Source organism: Salvia hispanica, chromosome 4 (assembly GCF_029641045.1).
Source record: "Salvia hispanica isolate PSC_SH4W2 chromosome 4, Shi_PSC_v1, whole genome shotgun sequence".
NCBI classification, from domain to species: domain Eukaryota; kingdom Viridiplantae; phylum Streptophyta; class Magnoliopsida; order Lamiales; family Lamiaceae; genus Salvia; species Salvia hispanica.
In genome coordinates this window covers 36499881-36520796 of record NC_142695.1, presented here as the reverse complement: position 1 = coordinate 36520796, position 20916 = coordinate 36499881, and the positions used below count along the sequence as shown (strand labels likewise).

At 35.6% G+C, this 20916-nt stretch overlaps 3 protein-coding genes and 1 long non-coding RNA gene across 4 annotated transcripts; 1 reads left to right on the top strand and 3 right to left on the bottom strand.

Annotated features, from left to right (window-relative positions):
- Positions 1 to 2316: 2316 nt before the first annotated feature.
- On the bottom strand, positions 2317 to 3836 carry LOC125193455 (uncharacterized). Its single transcript, XR_007171580.2, has 2 exons — positions 2691 to 3836; positions 2317 to 2611 (listed from the first exon to the last, which is right to left on the bottom strand). It is a non-coding gene; the product is annotated as an uncharacterized LOC125193455 (long non-coding RNA).
- A 5854-nt stretch (positions 3837 to 9690) lies between these two features.
- Positions 9691 to 12429, top strand: LOC125191831 (WAT1-related protein At4g30420-like). The gene is made up of 7 exons (XM_048089254.2): positions 9691 to 9869; positions 9968 to 10036; positions 10143 to 10259; positions 10346 to 10571; positions 11177 to 11335; positions 11799 to 11947; positions 12021 to 12429. The coding sequence occupies exons 1-7, from the start codon at positions 9694 to 9696 to the stop codon at positions 12211 to 12213; spliced, it is 1089 nt and encodes a 362-aa protein (XP_047945211.1). The 5' UTR covers positions 9691 to 9693; the 3' UTR covers positions 12214 to 12429.
- Positions 12430 to 13338: 909 nt separating this feature from the next.
- On the bottom strand, positions 13339 to 15451 carry LOC125196475 (cytochrome c oxidase subunit 6b-2). Its single transcript, XM_048095005.2, has 4 exons — positions 15300 to 15451; positions 14889 to 14977; positions 13861 to 13942; positions 13339 to 13578 (listed from the first exon to the last, which is right to left on the bottom strand). The coding sequence occupies exons 1-4, from the start codon at positions 15306 to 15308 to the stop codon at positions 13525 to 13527; spliced, it is 234 nt and encodes a 77-aa protein (XP_047950962.1). The 5' UTR covers positions 15309 to 15451; the 3' UTR covers positions 13339 to 13524.
- A 1674-nt stretch (positions 15452 to 17125) lies between these two features.
- On the bottom strand, positions 17126 to 20592 carry LOC125191814 (putative clathrin assembly protein At5g35200). Its single transcript, XM_048089233.2, has 16 exons — positions 20511 to 20592; positions 20158 to 20284; positions 20031 to 20100; positions 19774 to 19871; positions 19524 to 19665; positions 19336 to 19436; positions 19166 to 19249; positions 19005 to 19055; positions 18844 to 18909; positions 18707 to 18772; positions 18555 to 18635; positions 18410 to 18487; positions 18163 to 18318; positions 18035 to 18083; positions 17841 to 17944; positions 17126 to 17769 (listed from the first exon to the last, which is right to left on the bottom strand). Exons 2-16 carry the CDS (start codon positions 20245 to 20247, stop codon positions 17308 to 17310), a joined length of 1698 nt encoding a protein of 565 aa, XP_047945190.1. The 5' UTR covers positions 20248 to 20284; positions 20511 to 20592; the 3' UTR covers positions 17126 to 17307.
- Positions 20593 to 20916: the final 324 nt, after the last annotated feature.

Below are 20916 nucleotides of genomic sequence, written 5' to 3'. Positions count from 1 at the left end.
ACATGAATTGTATATGTAGTTGACATTATATGTGTGTAGTTGATATTGATTATATATGTAGTCTCAACTGGGGAATATCATCAAACACCTAGAGTGCATAGCTAGTCAGATAGAAATCAAAAATTTTCGCACCAAATCACATGGCTCTGTACCTAAATCAAATAAAAAAGGACACATATACAATAGCCTACAACTTAGTCCAAATCCAAAAATGAAAATCCTGCATGCACCTTAAAACACTAAACATCATTGCTAAGATTTGCACATATAACAGGTTGGAATTTCAAACATGCAATTGGTTCCACGAAATTTAGATTTCAATGAGAAAAATAACAAATTGCATCAGGCTATCATCGGAATCAGCAACTCCATGATGATCACAGATCTGACCTCGCTTATGCTCGCGATTCACGCCGGAGAAGGCGAATTCCCCTCCACCGCCGCTCGATTCAACAATCGAGATGATCTCCTGCTCCGGCGGTGGAGATTTCTAGGGTTTGCGGCGTGCGATTCTCCGATTGGAGATGAGGAAACCACCGGAGCCGTCACCATTTGTGAAACCACCGGCGCCTTCGCCTTTCTGTTTCTTCGCCATTTTCGGATCATCGCGATGCAGCGCTGCCGCGACTTCGCCGTCATCGTTCGCGAATTTGATGGAAAATTTCTGAAGCGTATGTATCTGGTTTTTTGAGTTGCAGAGAGGAGAAAATTTCTTAAGAATCCTAATTAAAAAATGAAATGACCATTATACCCTTTCATAATAAATTAATCTAAAAATATTTTTTGTGTGGCAAAATCTGGACCACTCATTTAATAAAAATGAGTGGCTGTTATTGCATCTCATTTCTCATTTAGCCTAATGAATCTCATTTGATCACAACCCTATATATATAGGGATGTATTAAGATGACAACACTCTTTATTGTAACAACATACCACCATTTTAGGCCATTGGATCTGAAAATCATGTGCTTGTCATGTTGCCACATATATATATATATATATATATATATATAGGATTGTGTTAAAATGACAACATCTCTGAAAGTAACACCATACCACCATTCCTAGCCAATCATTTGTACATGTGGACGAATAATAAGCTGCCATGTGGCAATCATAAAAATTGCTCAAGGATAAATTTTCACGGACTGCAATATCCAATACACTAGACTGCAATGTTTCCCGACTGCAATATCCAATACGCTAGACTGCAATCTATAGATTGCAGTCTAGCGTTTATACTATTGCAGTCTAGCATATATAATATTGCAGTCTAGCGTGGTGTCACAGTGTCATTTTAAGAGTGTTGTCATTTTAACGCACCCCTATAAATATATATATATATATATATATATATATATATATATATATAGGGGTGCACTAGGGTGCCACCATAGATAGGATAACATCATACCACCAATATAGTCCGTTAGATCTCGTTTATGGACGCCTAGGATTAAGTTTCGTGAAAAAACACGCGTTTGCAGTGTACAGTATTAGATCACCACTTTATTGGGATGAGGTCGGTGAGAGAAAGACGCTGGGACCGGATTCAGTAGAGGAGATGATAGAGATCGTCCGCCAGATCCGTGAGAGAATCAAGGAAGCTCAAGACAGGCAGAAGTCTTACACGGATGCTCGCCGAACCGACCTGCAGTTCGAGGCGGGAGATAAAGTTTTTCTAAAAGTGTCTCCGTCTAAAGGGATTACAAGATTCGGCGTCAAGGGCAAGCTAAGTCCACGTTTCATCGGACCCTACGAAATTTTAGAAGAAGTGGGTCCTGTGGCGTACAGATTGGCACTCCCACCGAGTTTCAGGAACGTGCACAATGTTTTTCACGTGTCTCAATTGAGGAAATATGTGTTCGACCCAAAACATATAATCCACCAAGAGGAGATGGTTTTGGAACCAGACTTAAGCTATGAAGAGAAGCCTGAGGCAATCTTGGATAGGAAGGTCAAGGAATTGAGGAATAAATCTATTGTAACGGTGAAAGTTTTATGGAAGCATCATAGTCACGAGGAAGCCACGTGGGAATTGGAAGACAAAATGAGGGAAATGTATCCAGAACTGTTTGAGTAACATAAGCGAAATTTCGGGGCGAAATTTTTGTTAAGGAGGGTAGAATGTAATACCCACATCATTTTTTTTTCTTTCCTTCGTTTTGTTTTAGAACGAACTAAGGATGTGTAGTTTTTCGTTCATGAAAAGTTATTGGAACTCGAGCCCTTGTTATGAGGTTTAATTCTTTTTAGTTCAAGTGAAAGCTAAATAATCAAATGAACTAAAAGTATTGGAAATACACCGTAGGATATCAAAAATTTTCGAGTAGCTTTACTTATACAATAAAAGAACAACTAACCATCAAACACTTCAAAATATAGAACAAGACTTTTGTTTAGTGAACAACAATTTATAGGATAAGTTACACGGATGAAGTCCCCAAAGAAAGATAAACATGGAAGGGAAAATATCTAAAATGGGGTGTGCATCCGGGCCTTTTCTTCAGGCCCGACTTAGGGCCCGTTTCGGGCGGCCCGTCGGCCCAATCGGTGAATCCGGGCCTGCTCGAAGTGCTGCTGGATGGGAGCCGAGATTTCCTCTCACCTGCAAGATAAAAACGAGCCTTAATGACCATGAGACAAGAGCAATTAATAGAACACTTAGGAAGGGATAGAAAACAAACCTTCTTTTTCCTTGAAGACCAAGAACTTGCCAAAAAAGGGGAATTCCAGCCTGCACACCCTTCATAATGCAGCCCTTGGCACCACATCCCCTGCCTCTCTACAAATCAAACAAATCCCAATTAATAACTAGTACTAGGTACCCATAAAGATGCAAGTTTTGCAGCCATGAAGGAGAGACAAGGAGATCACTAAAAGTGAGATTTCTGCAGCATAGCAACAAACGATACAGCAGCCATTTAAGGCTCAAGAGTACCCCACAATCTGCCTATAAATCCCCCTCCACACCACACACCAACTCCTTTCACCCACACTTCAAAATTCAGCAAAAACAGAGAGTTAGAGGGTAGAGCAAGTAGTAAGCAGCAGCAAGTCAGCCACTCCTTCAATTCTCAGAGGTAATACACCTCCACCCTTTCCTCCCAATCATTTTTCATGCCATCATATAGAGTCACCACAACTTAGGAATCACAATCAATATAAAACAAGCACGATAGGCTGCCTTTATGCTATAGTTTTGTAGCAAGTTCTTTTTAAGGGTTAAGCTCTTTCCAGTGAGCAAACAAATAAATCCCAACAAGTTCAAGGAATCCCCATTAATCACAACATAGAGCTTCTGCCACAAACTCAATTAATGGATTCAATAATCAAACTCCCACAAGATCAAAGCTTGAACATCACCAATAGTCAAGAATCGATTTTTACATAGGTTGCTAAATAAACCCCGATTTGAGCTAAGCAAAGGAAGGCAGCAAAACTTAGCTTATAGAGAGGAACCGGAGGAAGGGAAAGGCGACGCCTTCTCCCTAACCGGGACAGTAACGGCTGTTCCACCGCGTCGGGAAGCGGCGAGGCCTCCGCCGTGCGGCGACGGCGGGAATGGCCGGCGCGACGGAGATGCCGAGAACTCCTCCGCGATTTCAACGGAGAGCGGCGGAGGAGCACAGGCGACAACCCCGCCTTACGGAGTGTCTGACTGCGATGGTGGTGCTGCCTCGCTGAGCTCACGTACGCAACGACACCGGCTGTCACCGGTCCAGGGCCGGCTTCGAGCGGCGGTGCTGTGTAGCAGCTGAGAGATCGAGCTCATAATCCGGCGAGAGGCGTCGACGGTGGCGGTGAGAATGAGGCGATACCGCCGAGAGAGAGAGGAGGGAGAATGGATTAGGGTTGTGTGTGTTGAATTGGGGATTTTGTGACTTTGTTGAGAGAGAGACACCGATGGTTTAGGGAAGGGAGTAGTTGGGCTTCATTTTTTTTTGTTGTTGGGCCTCTTGTTTTATTTTTATGTTTGGGCTAGTGATAAGTATTAATTTGGGCCTCCCTTTTTTTTATATTTTGTTGGGCCTCTTTAGTAATAGGTTGTGCCACCAATTAAATAAAATGTGGGCTAAGAATTTAATTAAACCATGGACTCTCCTACGTTATGGATTAAATAATAGTCCGCTAATTAAGTTCCATGAGGATAAGTCGTTTTTCTTCCGGAATTTAGTATGAGTGCTCAAATAATTAATTTTAAGAAAATACGATACGCTAACAATGAGTAGACCTCGAGCCTAATTTTTGGTACTTGAATAAATGGCATAGGAGGTAGCACCCTCTAGCTAAGCGAATAATTTTCCCAATTTAATTAAATCTACTGATTTAATTAATATTCAAGAATTCTAGAACTCTTCTAGAAAATTTAGAGGAAGAATAAAATGATCACGCACTTAGGATGCATTCATGTTTAAGCTTAATGGATATCTCAAAAATCTAATTAAGTATCTTTTATTTCCTAAAGGGACGTCTTCGAACGTCATCTAAGACCGAGTTAAGGAAATTCCGGAAGGAGCTTTAGCTTTTGAGGTGGGCATTCTTTTAAAACGTGTTTTTAGTATGAAAATGTGATTCTTTGCTCAAGTATGTTGTCATGCCATGTTTTGTTTTATGATTACCTATCTGCTTGGCTATGCCAAATCAAGTTAAATCGAATTCGGGTCCCAGTAGGGCCGCAAACCCTACTCGGACTAGTGTACACATAAGGGGATCGTGAGCTAACAAAAGGGGTTGGCCGGTCCAGTGACCGTCGTGGAATGTGGCCACATTCCCGGTTCACACAAGGTTCAGATATGGTATATCTATGTTACGTGATTGCGCAATCAAATCTTTACTAAAGGAAAAGTATTTTAGTGACTTGGGTCTTTTAAGTAAAACCCCGTGATCACTCAACTGTGGCATTGACAATTAAAGATAGAACTATTTTGGCAATGTGCCCACTGAGTATATCAAATACTCAGCCCTGCATGTTATTTTCAAATGTGCAGGTTGAACGTGGACGAGCAGGCGAAGGTGTTGGGACAAGCTTCTTTTTAATAAGTAGTTAGGTAGCCCAAAGTAGCATGTCTTCATACGTGCTATTTTGTCTTAGACTCTTCCGCTGCAAAACCTAGAATTATGTACTAGCAAGCTTTGAACCTAGTCTTGATACTCTGATCACGTTTTGATTATGTACCCATATGCCTTTGATACTTTTGGTTTGAGTGATTTCATCCTTTTTATGTTGTCCCTTGATGTTTGAGATTTGTTTAGTCACGAAATAGCTACGCTCACTAGCACTAGGGAGTTGTGGTCGTGACATATATATATATATATATATATAGGGGAGCACTAGGGTGCCCCCTTATTTAGAGTCACAACGTACATCCAATCTGGTGCTGCCATGTGGCACAAAACATGCAATATTTTAAACACAAAAATGCAATCTAGTTGTACATGCATTTTCGCGGATTGCATTTTTGTTGTATGTAAATTGCATTTTATAGTGTTGAGTTTTGCATTTTCACATAAATTGCATTTTTTATTGTTAAGTTTTGCATTTTCACATATAAAAATGCAATCCGTCTATATATAAAATGCAATTTAAATAGTCAATATCTAAAATGCAAAACTTAACAATAAAAAATGCAATCTGCATATAACAAAAATGCAATCTGCCGAAATTCATTTATAGCTTCTACAAATGCGTATTGCATTTTTCTGTATACAATATTGCATTTTTCGTGCCATGTGCCAGCACGTGGTTGGATGTACGTTGTAACTTTAAAATTAGTTGTTATACTAGTACACCCCTATATATATATATATATATATATATATATATAGGGAGATGATCAAAATAAGTATGTGTTTAAATCCAGAAATGCAGCCCAAATCTTGGCCCTAGGATTAGATGATCTAATGGTCAATAATTAACCAAAAACACGGAAGGTCATAATTAAGTAGTTTTAGGTAATATTATAAGATTTGGGTTTATGTCATGTTAAGATCATTTTGGGTCATGCTTTGTTAGCATGACCTAAAAATAAACTAACTATGACCTAAAAATGCCCTGTGTATGACTTTGTTCTGCGTTTCTGTATTTAAATGTGGTTTTCATAGATCAAAACCCTATATATATATATTTATATATATATATATATATATAGGGGTGCGTTAAAATGACAACACTCTTAAAATGACACTGTGACACCACGCTAGACTACAATATTATAAACGTTAGACTGCAATATCCAATACACTAGACTGCAATCTATAGATTGCAGTCCAGCGTATTAGATATTGCAGGCGAGAAAAATTGCAGTCTTGCGTATTGGATATTGCAGTCCGCGAAAATTCACCCTTGAGCAATTTTTATGATTGCCACATGGCAGCTGATTATTCGTCCATGTGTACAAATGATTGGCTATGATTGGTGGTATGGTGTTACCTTAAGGGGTGTTGTCATTTTAACACAAACCTATATATATATATATATATATATATATATATAGGGGTGTATTCAGATGAAAACCATAATGTATATTAAAATATCAAACCATGTAAATAATGTACATTATACACACTAATAATGTACATTTTATTCATGTATAATGTACTGTTCTAAATATTGTACACACTAATAATGTAAATTTACATTTTATGAATTCTGTACATTATGCTGACAGTACATTATACATGAATAAAATGTACATTATTAGTGTGTATAATGTACATTATTTTACATGGTTTGATGTTTTAATATACATTATGGTTTTAATCTGAATACACCCCTATATATATATATAGGGTTTTGATCTATAAAGACCAGATTTAAATACAGAAACGCAGAACACGGTCATACGTAAGGCATTTTTAGGTCATAGTTAGTTTATTTTTAGGTCATGTTAACAAAGCATGACCTAAAATGATCTTAACATGACATAAACCCAAATATTATAATATGACCTAAAACTACTTAATTATGACCTTCCGTGTTTTGGGTTAATTATTAACCATTAGATCATCTAATCTTAGGGCCAAGATTTGGGCTGCATTTCTGGATTTAAATGCATTCTTATTTTGATCATCTCCATATATATATATATATATATATATATATATATATATATATATATATAGGGTTTTGATCTATGAAAACTAGATTTAAATACAGAAACGTAGAACACAGTCATACGTAAGACATTTTTAGGTCATAGTTAGTTTATTTTTAGGTCATGCTTTGTAAGCATGACCTAAAATGATCTTAACATGACATAAACCCAAATCTTATAATATGACCTAAAACTACTTAATTATGACCTTCCGTGTTTTAGGTTAATTATTGACCATTAGATAATCTAATCCTAGAGCCAAGATTTGGGCTGCATTTCTGGATTTAAATGCATTCTTATTTTGATCATCTCCCTATATATATATATATATATATCTATATATATATATATATATATATATATATATATATATATATATATACACTCCTATTGATTATGCAATGCAATTTATCATAAATACAGATATTATATTTGTTTTGCTGTAACTGATTTTTTCTTCTTATTTTGGACTCTTCCTTGGTGATTTGATACTTTTGGCCTAATAGAAAAGAAATATACTTTCGAAGATAAAAGTATATATATAGTTTTTTCTAGAATCTTATAAAAGATTGAAATAAAAATACTGAGTCACAAATATCTGTAAAGCGGCGATTGTATTTAAAACCTTTTCCTTGAAATAAAAATAGTGAGTCAAAAATAGTTCCTGGACTGTGGATTCATCTCGTCCATAGTTCCTGGATTTTAAAAAATATCGCCAATAGTCTCTGGGTTAAGGGTTTATCTCGAAATTGGTCCTTTTGGCTTTTCTTGGTACGAAAATGCCCTTTGAAGGGTTTTGGGGGATTTGGCCAATATGGTATTTTTACATTTTTAACATTTTAAATACGATATTATTTCAGTTGTACTAAATTTGATATATTTCAAAATTATCATTCTTCTTTCCTTTTGTCATCCTTCACTTCGTCGACGATCCTAACACACTTTGTTTCTTTATTTCAATATTAGATTTAATTTTACAAAATTTTAAATTTCAATGTTTAAATATCAATAATTTTTTTTTATTATAAAATTACTATTAAATAACAAAAATTAATAGTCATAATCAATATTGATAGTGTATAATATTTCATCAATTTGGTATGATAACGCGTTAGTTTTAATCAATATTTAATAGCTTTAATCATAAATAGATCATATAACACGATTATCATATAATACGATTTATTCTGAAATAAATATGCATCTAATGTAAGACTATTATAATTTTCGTTTATTAATTTGAAAACAATCAAAATTTACTAGAAAATTTCAATAAAAATACTCCTATATAAAAATTTTATTAGGATCAAATTTTTAGTCAACTTCATAATATTCAATCACAAGCAATTATAACAATCGAACAAAGGCTAAATAGAATAGCTCTTATTTTTCCATCATGATTAGTATTGTTTTTATGTACTTCTTCAATTCAGCTGAATATTATATTAAATAACAAAAATTAATAGTTTTAATCAATATTTATAGTGTCCATGAATTAATAGTTTTAATTAAAAAAATTTATTAATATTTAAAAATTAAAATTTAAAATTTAATTTTATAAAATTAAATCTAATATTGAAATAAAAAAACAAAGTGAAGGATGACAAAATGGAAGAAGAATGATAATTTTGAAATAATATCAAATTTAGTACATAACTGAAATAATATCAGATTTAAAATGTTAAAGGTGTAAAAAGACCAAATTGCTCAAACCCTCCAAAACCCCCCAAAAGGGCATTTTCGTACTAAAGAAAGCCAAAATGACCAACTTCGAGATAAACCCTTAGTACAGAGACTACTAGCAATATTTTTAAAATCTAGGGACCATAGACGAGATAAATCCATAGTCCAAAGACCATTTCTTAAATTGACTCTTAGCATTTAATAGCATTTAATAGCTTTTTCTTGAATATCTATCATTGAACATGAAATTACACACACATGTTGTCTTTTACTACATGATTTCTGTTTGATTCTATTTTTAGCAAACCAGCAAAACAGCAAGGCATGACATATATATTTGAAATGTTATTTGTTTACAACAATCAAATAAAAGCTTTATTCGCTTGTTAATACATAAATTTATATGGAATTTAAAATTTTGAGTTATTTTAGGAGATACAAATTAGTTTTCATAATTGTTTCGTGTGGAAATAATCGTGTGAAATCTTATGTTTCTACCTTTTTTTAATAAGAAAAATTGAAAAAATAAGGCTTCATTCTGACAGTTGGATCGTGAGATTTGATGACCAATTTAAAATTAGGTGTTAGCATTTGAAAAGGGTATTATTAGTTTATTACCATTTAACTACGGTTATATATATACATAAATGTGAGTGACAAAGAGTAGTATCATATTATTCTCTCTCAATTTAATACCCTTACTTTTGAAGTAGTATTTCTTTTTTTTTGGGTACGAAAAAATATACAGTTGGAAAGATTAAATGCTTTGGATTTTTGCCAAAAAAATGATTCTATGGCCTAAAAAGACATACGACTCAACACAAGTATTCACCAATATATATTGGTTCAATGAATGTTGTTAGTCTATAAATAGGGGGTTTAGAAGGATAGTAGTTGTATGAGAAGAAAAATGGGGTTCGAAAATTATAAGCCTATAATAGTTATGGTATTGTGTCAATGTGCATATGCAGGACTCATTCTAAGTGGGAGAGTAGCTCTTTTGGAGGACTTTAGCTCAAGAGTTTTTGTTGTTTACAGACAAATTGTTGCTTTCTTGCTCATTGCTCCTTTTGCTTATTTCTCAAGGTATCATATCATCCATCTCATTTTTCTTATTTTCATTTGCTTACTTACTTAATTATTTATCTAATTTTATTTCGGATTTTAATTTTGTTGGCTGGCAGGAGAGGAACAACAGGATGTGGTATGAATTGGAAGAGCTTCTGGTCGATATTTTTGCTGTCTTTGATTGGGTAATTAATTAGTAGTAGCTCACCATTGATTTTATTTTCCTCTCTTTAAATCAATAACACTAATTAATTTTTTTTTTCTTTTTTGGGTATGAATTTGAATTGACAGTGTGACAATCAACCAGAATATGTATTTTGAGGGATTGTACTTGGCCTCATCCACAGCAGCTAGTGCCTTGGTCAATTTGGTGCCTGCCATAACCTTTGTTATTGCCTATTGCCTGGGGTATTTTCTCACCCTTTTAAAAAAAATCCTTTCAATTGTTTTGTGTATATAATAGGAGTACTTATTTTATTTATTTATATGTATAGGATGGAAAAAGTTGATCTTGGAAATGTGAGAAGTTGGGCTAAGATTATGGGAACAGTTTTTTGTGTAAGTGGTGCTGTTGTAATGGCAACAGTAAAAGGTCCAAAATTACTAGGAATGGAATTGTTGCCAAATAAATTATTTTTTGGAGAACAAGACACCTGGTTCATAGGCTGCTTATTTCTACTTGCTAGCGCATGTTCCTGGTCTCTTTGGCTTATTTTGCAGGTACTCATATTTGAATTTTGTTTTCATAATTCACATTTAACTTTTGTCTTTGAAAAGTAGAATCTTTTAAAATGACGTGAATTTTAAAATTAGTAAAGTAAAAAAGATAAAAAAAAGAAGAAGTTATTAGAGTCTTGATAATAAAGAATGAGTCCAATCTCATTGAGGAGAAAAAGTTTTCCTGAAATAGAATGTTTAGAAAATTTTTTATTTTTAAGTGATGAATCAAAGTAGAAATAGTTTTTCCTATTAAGGATGGTGGTGGTAGTATTTTCTTAAAATATTTAGGCCACGTTAATCTTCTATGAATCAATTTAATTTTATCAGATGTCCAAACCAACTCATTTTACTTTTGTATTCTATTTTTAAGGGACGAACCAAAATGTATAGTTTTTATTATTAAATGACGGAAGTAGTAGGAGTATTATTTTAATTGGCTCATGTTAATCTTCTATGTATCATTCTAATTTTATCATATATCCCAAATACTCATTTTACTCTTGACTTCAGTGTAAATTCTTGATGTTTCATAAGTAAATATTACTCTCTCTGTCACATAAAAATAGTACTTTCCCTGCATATTATTTGATTTGATGGGATTGCAGGTGCATGTAACATCTTACTACCCAGATCATCTGTCATTAACAACATGGATGTGCTTAATCGCAGCCGTCCAATCCGCCATATTGACACTCATCATCGAGCCTGGTTTGAATACATGGAAACTCACCTCCCATGTTCAACTTGTTAGCTGCTTCGTTGCAGTAAGTGATGATCACTTCATTTTTTTAACCTCTTCTATTTACTTAGTTTCTGCATCTAATTTTTACTCTTAGGGGCTTCTTGGTATGATGGAATGGAATGGTGGAATGGAATGTGATTCCTACTTCCATTCTATTCATTTGCTTGGTGTGATGGAATGAATGAGTGAATGGATGAAAATCCAAGGATATTGACATTTCATTCCAACCTCCATTCCATTCCACTCTCATTCCATTCCATCATACCAAGCATGCCCTTAGTATTTTAGATTATCACAAAACATATCAGTTCAGAGTCAATATCAGTTTGCGTATTCATTAATATATATCTGACTCAATATGATATATTTTGTAATGTCAACTAATATTATGTATCAACGAATTGATATGAAGTTCATTTCTCAAAATTCTCATGTACAAAACCTAGGTGTAGTTTTTTATTTGGGTTACTTAACATACGATATAGGGTGTGGCGTCGGTGGTGACAATCTTTGGTCAAGCATGGTGCATACAGAGAAGAGGGGCTCTGTTTTGCGCCATGTTCAATCCTCTGTGTACACTCATAGTCGCAATCTTCGCCTGCATATTCACGCACGATGACTTGTACACCGGAAGGTACCTACAAATTTCAGCTTTTTGTTATTCACTTCATTACATTTGGTTGAATGTGTTCTATTTGTTTTTCCAGCCTCACTGGTGGATTGGCGGTCATAATTGGATTGTATACGGTGCTTTGGGGAAAAGCAAAAGACCATGAAGAAATCAAAATCAAGAGAGGAGATGCACAACAGCAGAATACTACTAATGCTGAAAATGTGAGCGCAATAGTTGACTTGGAACACCCTCTTTTGTCTGAAAATTGTGGAGATCATGGAATTTGAGGCCAGGGAATGTAATTCTATTCAATAATGGTATGATATTAGACAGCATGCAGAAGGTGATGAACTAATGATTAATCGTATTGATTTTGGATTAGTTCTCGTTAAATGGATCATGCCCATTTTCTTGTCCGACAATATTTTTTTCGTGGTTTCTGATTGATTAGATATGCTGTAGTATCGGAGAAGATATAACAAATACTTTTAAGTTTGAACTAATTTAGTGGTACCTCCGTCCAAGTAGTGGAGACATTCATTTTCGGCATGAGATTTAAGAAATTGTATTAAAAGTGAATTTAGTGAAGGAGAATAAAGTAGGAAATGAAGAAGGTAGAAAGACAAAAAAGAAATAAAGTAAGAGAGATAAATATGTTTCTTTTTTATCAAAAATGGAAGGAAAAAATGACTCGCCACAGTATGTCAACTCAAAAAGAACACGGCTAGAAGGATAGATTGAGTACTACTCCTACTTTAGAGAGTTGGTGCTCTGCACTATTTCAGTGTCATTTTTCAAATGGAATGCGTTAAACATCTCATTAGCGACAATAAAACAATACTACAAGTGTCTGTTTGGCAGAAAGCGCTAAATAGCCCGCTCAGCGGCATTCATGTTATGATATTTAAAAATAAATACAAGCAAGTAGATGAATCCATATACTCCCCCGTCCCACAAAAATATATGCATTTAAAATAATACAAGAATTAATGCACAATTGGTAAAGCAAGAGATGAAAAAAGAAGGAAGTTAAAGTTGTGTTAGTGAATATTAACACCCATATTATAATTAGTGTTTAATGAGTTGTAATGATGGACCATAGTGATATAATTTGTAAATAAATTGATGCATATGAATAATGAGTTGGTGACGACTTTCCATAAATAGAAATGTTTATATTTTAATGGAATAGACGAAGATAGAGAGTACACATATATTTATTTATAGGTAAATGAATATTAGGATCTAGAATTATGACTGTTTTTGTAATCAGCGCCTCCTAAAAATATTAATTCAATTCCTTTAGGTAATAGTGCATGTATAATCAGTGAAAAAAATTTGGATTGCTATAGAACGAGATTTGATATGAGCAGAGCAAAGAAATGTCTTCAAATCGATAAGAAAGGTAAATATAACACGAAATTTGAACTCGATCGGCTTGGCATTTCCGTTGAGCAATTTTTTATTTTGAATGGTAAAGCTTAAGATTATTTGCAAATGAAATTATTATCTCACTCCAAAAGAACCAGCTTCAAATGGATGCAGGATAACAGAAAATAAAAAGAGAGAGAACCAGAAACGTTAACAAGGTATTTGAATTATAGAGGCCCAGGGAATGTCCCGTTATCCCTCTGCTCGTTCCACTTCTCGACCTACCATAGAAATAAAAATCAAAGATTAATAAACAAGACCAACTTATAGAAGAAAATATCTACAATCAAAAATAATGATAACTCAAGTTTAGATTTATAGGACTAAAGAAAGCAGGCCATAAATGTGTGCCCATCCGACAATTAGACTACTAGACTGATATAAGAAAATACAAAAACGAATACAATAAAGGGAAATAGTAGCATTCGACAATTTAAACACATAAATCAAATCCATACAAAATTGATGAGAACATCTGAGATTGAAGTGGCAAATCATCTCACCCATTCACCAGGGCAAAGGGAGCGATAGTATTTGGCAAATTTATCACAGTCACCAGCTTCTTCGCCCTTCGCAGCCACGCACCTGACAACAAAATAAAACAAATTAACTATAGTAGCCACAGACAATGAAATTAGTTCACTGACGAGTTATACATGGTAAAGAAATAACTTCATCATATAAAGCATAATTAGCCCAACCATGTAGCCAGTGGGCCATTCATTTTTCAGTACATTCAGTCATGTACTAGTAAACTTGCAAGATTAGAAGTTCAAACCTATGGACCTTGTCAAGAGCCCCAACTGAAAAGAGCTCTAGTTTTTTTAAATACAGACATGAGCAAAAGTAAGTAGCTTCTGGAAACGGGTTTGAGAGGACGATTGGCCATTTGGCATTTGAAATAATAAATATTTTACCATCGTTGTAAGGAGAATTAGGATCAACTTCAACCTATATTAACTACTCTTCTCCTCCTCTGTGTTACTTTACCAATTATACGTTAATTCTCGTGCTGTCTCAAATGTTAGTACTACTATTTTTGTGGGACGGAGGGAGTGCTACCATTTGCTAACATGAGGGAATTGTAGTGTCCTACTTAGATTGTGACAAAAATTAGACCTTCCCTTTGTCTCTAAGAGGTTATGCAGCAAAGAAAATTAACCATTCTCAAACACAATTCCAATAAGCCTATTATTCTAGTGTATAAAACAAAATGGATTAGTGAAGGAAACTCATACCAGTTGTGTAAGATTCCACCAAACTAAACAAAAAAGGCACATGAGGTCATAGCAATGAAAGGAGACATGGCAGTCCCAACATAGTCCCTACTAACATCGATATATCACTTACGATTCAAAGCATCTAAAGCTAGTCAATGCTCAGCAAATTATCAGCACACTGAGTTGGTTATTTAACCAACATATTTAAAGCTACTACTGAGATTGCCAAACTCATGCCAAGATATCCCACACAACTATGAAAGAGAAAAATGAAATGCCAATTCGCATTTGAACAATATATGTCATTAAACCTGTGGAACTCAATGTAGCGAGTAAAACAATGCCGCGTTTGGTTGGTCGTCGGGAACCGAAAATCAGCAGGGGCTGTTTTGAGTTCAATCTGAAAAAATCAATCCAAATATCAACATTCACCAAAAATATAGGAGGTTTTACATCTCCACCAGTGCCACTAAACAGAAAATGGGTAGAAAAAGGGCAGATAAAGAGCAATCTGATTATTACCTTTAAATCAAACCAAATTAAAAATAAATCATGATTAAATTGATTCATCGAAACATGGGGTACTAATCGAAACAGAGGTACGAAATCTGAAACTTTTATTTGTACTAAATCGATCCAAAATCATGCATCGAAATTCTCTGTTATATTATGACATAGAATACGGTAACATTCTAGTTCGAATGAATTGGCATAGAGATTACCTCATCCATTATGAAGGCGTTGATGCAGATCGATAATGAATCGAAGAAATAAAAGTTGTTTTTTCTTCTGATGAAATGGAAAAAATAAATAAAAGTTATTTGGGCTTTAATTGACCCGCTTTCAACCGAAGGAATGCGGTTTGGTCCACGTGGCTGATTTAACTTGGAGCATCCACAACAATTGGCCCCATTTGGTGCTGGCCTGTCCCGCCGGGATGGGTCGGTATTGAGTCACCATTGTGGATGGTTCTCCCTTTATATATTTATTACTTCACCTGTCCCTCTATAATTGAGTAATTTCTTATTCAATAAAAATGAACACATTATTTATTCTTTTTATTAGTTTATAATTTTTTTAATATTATAATTTATTTCATTTCTTATTTTATTTTCTCTCTAAATAACTCAGTTACACAATTTTCTTTTAAGTTTCAGAGTTCAAAAGAAATTCTACTGCAGATGTACGGAGATTAACCAAATTCCACTTAAATAAATTATAGTACAGTAATACATTCTTTTACAGATTTTTTTTTTTCAATTATCGAACTTTCTCCACTATTTGTTTGCATCTCGTTTCAAGCAAATGTTTAATACTCATCCACTTGTATCTTTAGTTAGTCACTGAAGAAAGAATTTCATTAACAACAATTATGAATATTGTCCGTTCATAATAACAAGTAGTTCACATTTTACTTCTCCACACATTACATTTGTTTTGCTTCTCGTTCTATCTATTAGTCTCAATCTCTCTGTAGATCTCCAGTGCCACTCTTGTGGAATAGTGGGTATGCACCATGTCATAATTAAAAATTGCAACTCTCCCCACACATGCTCCTACAAACATTGCACTGCATGCTTCTTAACTTTACATCTTTGTCATATCTTCATTCATCTTCCATTCCCAATAATTTCACCAAACCATTTAACATCAATTCTTTATTCAAATATTCCCACTTCGCAGTATTCACTTAAGCACTTCCAGTTCCATCTATAAATAGACATATATATCGTCCATGCTCATACGCATCTTCCACAAATATAGAAAATCTTGTTTATTTCACTTACCAATAACTAATATGGCAAAGTTGAAGCCGTGTGCTCTTCTGGCTTTGCTCCTCGTATCAACACTTGCAACCGTCTCCCAAAGCCGACTCGCCAGGAAAGACCTCGGCTTGGACTTGGGCGGCGGCATAGGTCTCGGGTTCGGCACTGGTAGTGGCTCCGGGGCAGGTGGAAGCGCAAGCTCGAGTTCATCTAGCTCGAGCTCAAGTGGAGGTGCGGGCTCGGAAGCCGGTTCCTCGGCTGGGTCGGGTTCGGGTGGTGGGTCAATTAGGGCCGGATCGGGTGACAACCGTGGATGAAGGTTTTGTTATGTGAGTGGAAAAGTAATCATAAGCTAGTAAAGATCATGGTATCATACATGATACATGGTTTATGTTACTGTTGTTATTGTTATGGACTTTCATTTATGTTTCACGTTATGATTTTTCTACATATCTTCAGTTTGTTCAAATCAATTCTTCGTGAATTTTTATTATAGTTTACATAGAGTAGTAGTAGTAGTAGTATTTTCTGTCTGAGAACAATTAAAACAGATTAAAATGGACTACTAGAAGGAGATAGACAATAAAAAAACCTCGAGAGTTTTTGTTTAGCTAAAATTAAGAATTACAATATTTATTTTAAACGACTCATCAGTAACATCTTGGTGATTGAAATTAAATGGCTTCAATTCAATGTGAGAGATGATTATATTGAACAAATATAAGTGAAATTAAAACATCAACAATAATAAAGGATCCATTGTGAGGTTATATAGAGATTTGGAATGGTATTTTATTGCGCATCGCTATCTTTATTATGACATAATGAAATCTGTTGCACAAAAGGAGCCACATGAGTACAATATGCGTAGCATTGCCACTAAATATCAAAACTTACCAAAACAAATCAACAAAATTATTCAGCTGATTTAGACGAGACGACCTCTTACTTGTTATATGCTACTTCAGAGTAAACTGAAGCTGGAAGACCGGTTCCGCGAGCCTTGCTCCATATACGGGTTCGCAAATCCGTGTTGCTGCACGGGGACATGTCGTTGCAAGTAGTTGTGCTCTGCCATTGCTATTGGCTGCTGTTGATGGATCCCATTCCCGGCAATCTGCATATACCGCTGCTGGTAGTTTTGCTCCACGAGTACTTGCTGCTGATGAGGAACGATGGCCTGCCCGTAACCGTTGTGTTGCTGAATGAATCCTGCCGGCTGCAATGCGAGGCTTGGATAGTACAACATGTTGTGATTATAATTATAACCACTGTAGAAAATGTTCGGATCATGAACGTAATCATCAGCTTCAAAAGGATTCCAAGCTTTAGGTGTATGGAAAGATGCTCCATTTGCACTTGCTGCTTGTTTTGTTACTGATGTTTCGTATAAACTGTCCAGGACCGATCTGTCCAGCATGCCTCCCTGTGCGCGTTCGAGTCAAATTAGAGAGGGAAAGCTCGGATAAGGCGAAAATAGAGATGGTAATAATTCACCTTGCAGAGTGTGGATGGAGTTGAACCTATAGTTTGTGGTGTAGCTATTGCAAGCTCCCAGCCAGTTGAGGCTTGCGAGCCTACTGTGGCGTTGGACGACTCTTCTACGGTTGATCAGATAGCATAGTCACATAAATATATGCTTGTTTACTGTCTACAAATATGATGTATTGTAGAGGGACTATAAGAATCACCTGGCGTAGCCATTGATTCGTTTCCTTTTTCACTTGGCTCGTCCCAGCTCTGAGAATCATCGTGAAATATTATCGCGCGAAACATGGCCTTAACTTGACTCAAAAGCTAATTAGTGAGATGTTTGTACCAGAAGATCAGGTATCAGAGGAGGTGGTGGAGCCACCTTCTCGGGTTTGGCAGCCTCCTCCTCGCATTCATCAGATGACTCTGATCCTTCTTCGCAATTGGCTTTCTTAGGATCAGGAATAGCTATCAGTTTTGGCATAACACATCCATCGTCGTTCTAAGAGTACAAGAACAAAATCTATTTCAGAGGCGACTCGCAGTTATGTACATATGTAGTCTATTGTAGTCTATATATTTATTATACATACCGATGACCAAGGAAGCATTATTGGTTGTGGAGCATCCCGTATGTACTCTTCCATAGCCGTGAGAAACGATGCAGGCGGCTGTAGTTTGACGAATATAATCATGTGAGATTATGGGGTAATGTGGATGGAAATTTGAGGTTTCAACCTGTTCTATTTTGATATACTTCTGATCTTGGCCAAATTCAAGGCTTCGGCACATCTCAAAGAAGTCTGTCAATCTCTGCGCCTGGAGAAAAAACCGGGATATGGTCTTTGATCTAAGACGAGAAGATATGTTAAAAACACACCAAAACTTACTTGTTCCATTGCCCTCCGGTAGATAGCGAGCGCTGGCACAGCATCTCCACGTTGCATCTCAAAAAACTATAGAGCATTATACAGTTTATTGTTAATGTTAGTTGATGTGGAGAAATACAATATTGACATTTCCAAACCTTGTCAACTAAAATGAGTACACCATCTGTTATAGCCACATAGAGCCTCACACTCTCTGCTGCAACCTGCACATTAAAAAGCAAGAATAAACTATCTAGCAATATGTCATTTACATGAAAAGGATAAGTGTTTATTCTGATAGAAATTCATAAATTCTCACCATTGAAAGAGAATATTGAATCATGTAATTGTATGTAGCCGCTCCAAATGGCTGCAGGAAATTAACATATCTCATAGCTTGTTAATTTGTTTGTATGTATAGAAAAGTACTTGAAACGCGAAGAAGTTCTTATTTACAAATAACTGCTTATCGATCTATACCTTGCAACTGAGAAGGCGAAGAAGAAGCTGTTGTAGAGCAGGTAAGTGCTCGAGCAAGGCAGGAGTGTCAAGATTCTTTATTCTCTGCAAGTGATCATGACAGGTGAAGCGCACGATAAATACTTATTAGTCTTGGATAGCTATGTAACAACCGTAGACGAATTACCCACCGTGTGATCACTATAGAAGTCGTATTTTAGGACACGGAAGCATTTCAGATACTCCTCAATATATATTGAATATGTACGGATCCAAGAGGAACAGTCACGTGCTTGAAAACAGAAAACATCGAATGATCATTTACGCAGAGTTGTTGAGGTGAACTGCCAACTTGAAGAACAAGGAAAAGAGGGAATACCAGAGGGTGATGAGTTATCCTTGAAATGTAACATATTAAACATGCGGCCTCTGTGTTGTGTATGGAAACTTAGTTCCTCGAGAAATGACTGATCGACCTCCCTCAGTGCGCGGTGTACAACAATCAAAGTTTTCTGCGCAACCTGAAAACGGAACAAAATCAACTGATGAATAGGGCTTCCATATCTTAATTAAGGTATAATGAATGTAAAAGAAACAAATAGTCTAAAACAAGAGGTTGGGGAGCTTACCACCCAAGACTCGGCCTGTGTAAGACGCATTTTAAGTGCATGAATACAGTAACCAACATCAGCTCGCGGTCTTGGACCAGAAACGGCAGCTAAAATAGCTGAAAAAATGGAGAAGGCGTGCCTCTATTACTTTTACTTTGTTTCATCATCAAACAATGTTTATAGAGAATGCAATAAGTAAAAGAAACTGAATAACACAACTTCACCAGTAAGAATTTCAAGAAAAATAGAAGGCGAGGTAGAACGTATGGACTCACTTTTTACATGCTTCTCTTTGGGCAACAATTCGAGGTGGTTTGTGGCTTTAACAATGGTGACTTTTATGTTCTGAAACAAGCAACATTATGTGATGTAACTTTAGAGAGATTTAGACCAAGATATCACCTTATATTGACTATGGACTGATGTCGATTCATGTATAATAGATTTAATCGCGTTCCTAAAACTTTGCTGGCCATTGGTCCCGGCAGCCATTTTGATGAAGAACCGAAATCAGAGAGAACCAAACAGCCTAATCAGCAACAACAAATTAATCATAACTAGCTAAATTTATCCGTAGATGAAGAATATATTTTCCAACGTTGAAAACGAAATTGATACGAGTGAAAATCATAACGATGGCCAGCAATTTAACATCATCGATCGCATGAACTATTATAAAACGCGTTGAGTGTGTGTGTGTGTGTGTAAGAGAGAAAGTATACGAAGAGATCGGCAGCAACGAAGCAAATACGTACCTGAAGAGTAGAGAGAGCAAAGGAAGGTAGAGATGAAAGAAAAGATGTGCAAAATGAGAGAGAAGAAGCTCGCCGTTTCTGCTCTGCTAAGGATGGAAGGAAGGAATTGGCCAACTCTACACCTAAACTATTGCTCAACTTCACACGTTGCATGCACAACTGCGCCTATATATATCACCTTTTTTTTAAAAAATCTAACCTATACTATATTAATCACTTTTTGCTATTATAACTCTTTTCATCCCATTCTTCATCCTAAATTGATTTTAGATTATACTCTACTTTTCAGATACAATGATACACTATTAAGTACTCCGTATTATCCCCTGTCGCCAAGACTTGTCAAATGAGTCGATGAAACGGAACGGATACGAACAACTCCAATTCTGTGTTTTTTAAGCTAAGA

Bases quoted from the DNA above. Each gene is read 5' to 3' on its own strand.
- LOC125191831 (XM_048089254.2), top strand. From the start codon at position 9,694: ATGGGGTTCGAAAATTATAAGCCTATAATAGTTATGGTATTGTGTCAA. The intron at 10,260-10,345 runs GTATTTTCTCAC...TTATATGTATAG, and splicing joins GTTATTGCCTATTGCCTGGG to GATGGAAAAAGTTGATCTTG. The intron at 11,336-11,798 runs GTAAGTGATGAT...CATACGATATAG, and splicing joins TTGTTAGCTGCTTCGTTGCA to GGTGTGGCGTCGGTGGTGAC.
- LOC125196475 (XM_048095005.2), bottom strand. The intron at 13,943-14,888 runs GTTTAATGACAT...TTTTGTTGTCAG, and splicing joins CGCTACATTGAGTTCCACAG to GTGCGTGGCTGCGAAGGGCG. The intron at 13,579-13,860 runs GTGAGATGATTT...TTTCTATGGTAG, and splicing joins CCCTTTGCCCTGGTGAATGG to GTCGAGAAGTGGAACGAGCA.
- LOC125191814 (XM_048089233.2), bottom strand. From the start codon at position 20,247: ATGGCTGCCGGGACCAATGGCCAGCAAAGTTTTAGGAACGCGATTAAA. The intron at 20,101-20,157 runs GTGATATCTTGG...TGCTTGTTTCAG, and splicing joins CAGTCCATAGTCAATATAAG to AACATAAAAGTCACCATTGT. The intron at 19,666-19,773 runs GTAAGCTCCCCA...TTCCGTTTTCAG, and splicing joins CACAGGCCGAGTCTTGGGTG to GTTGCGCAGAAAACTTTGAT.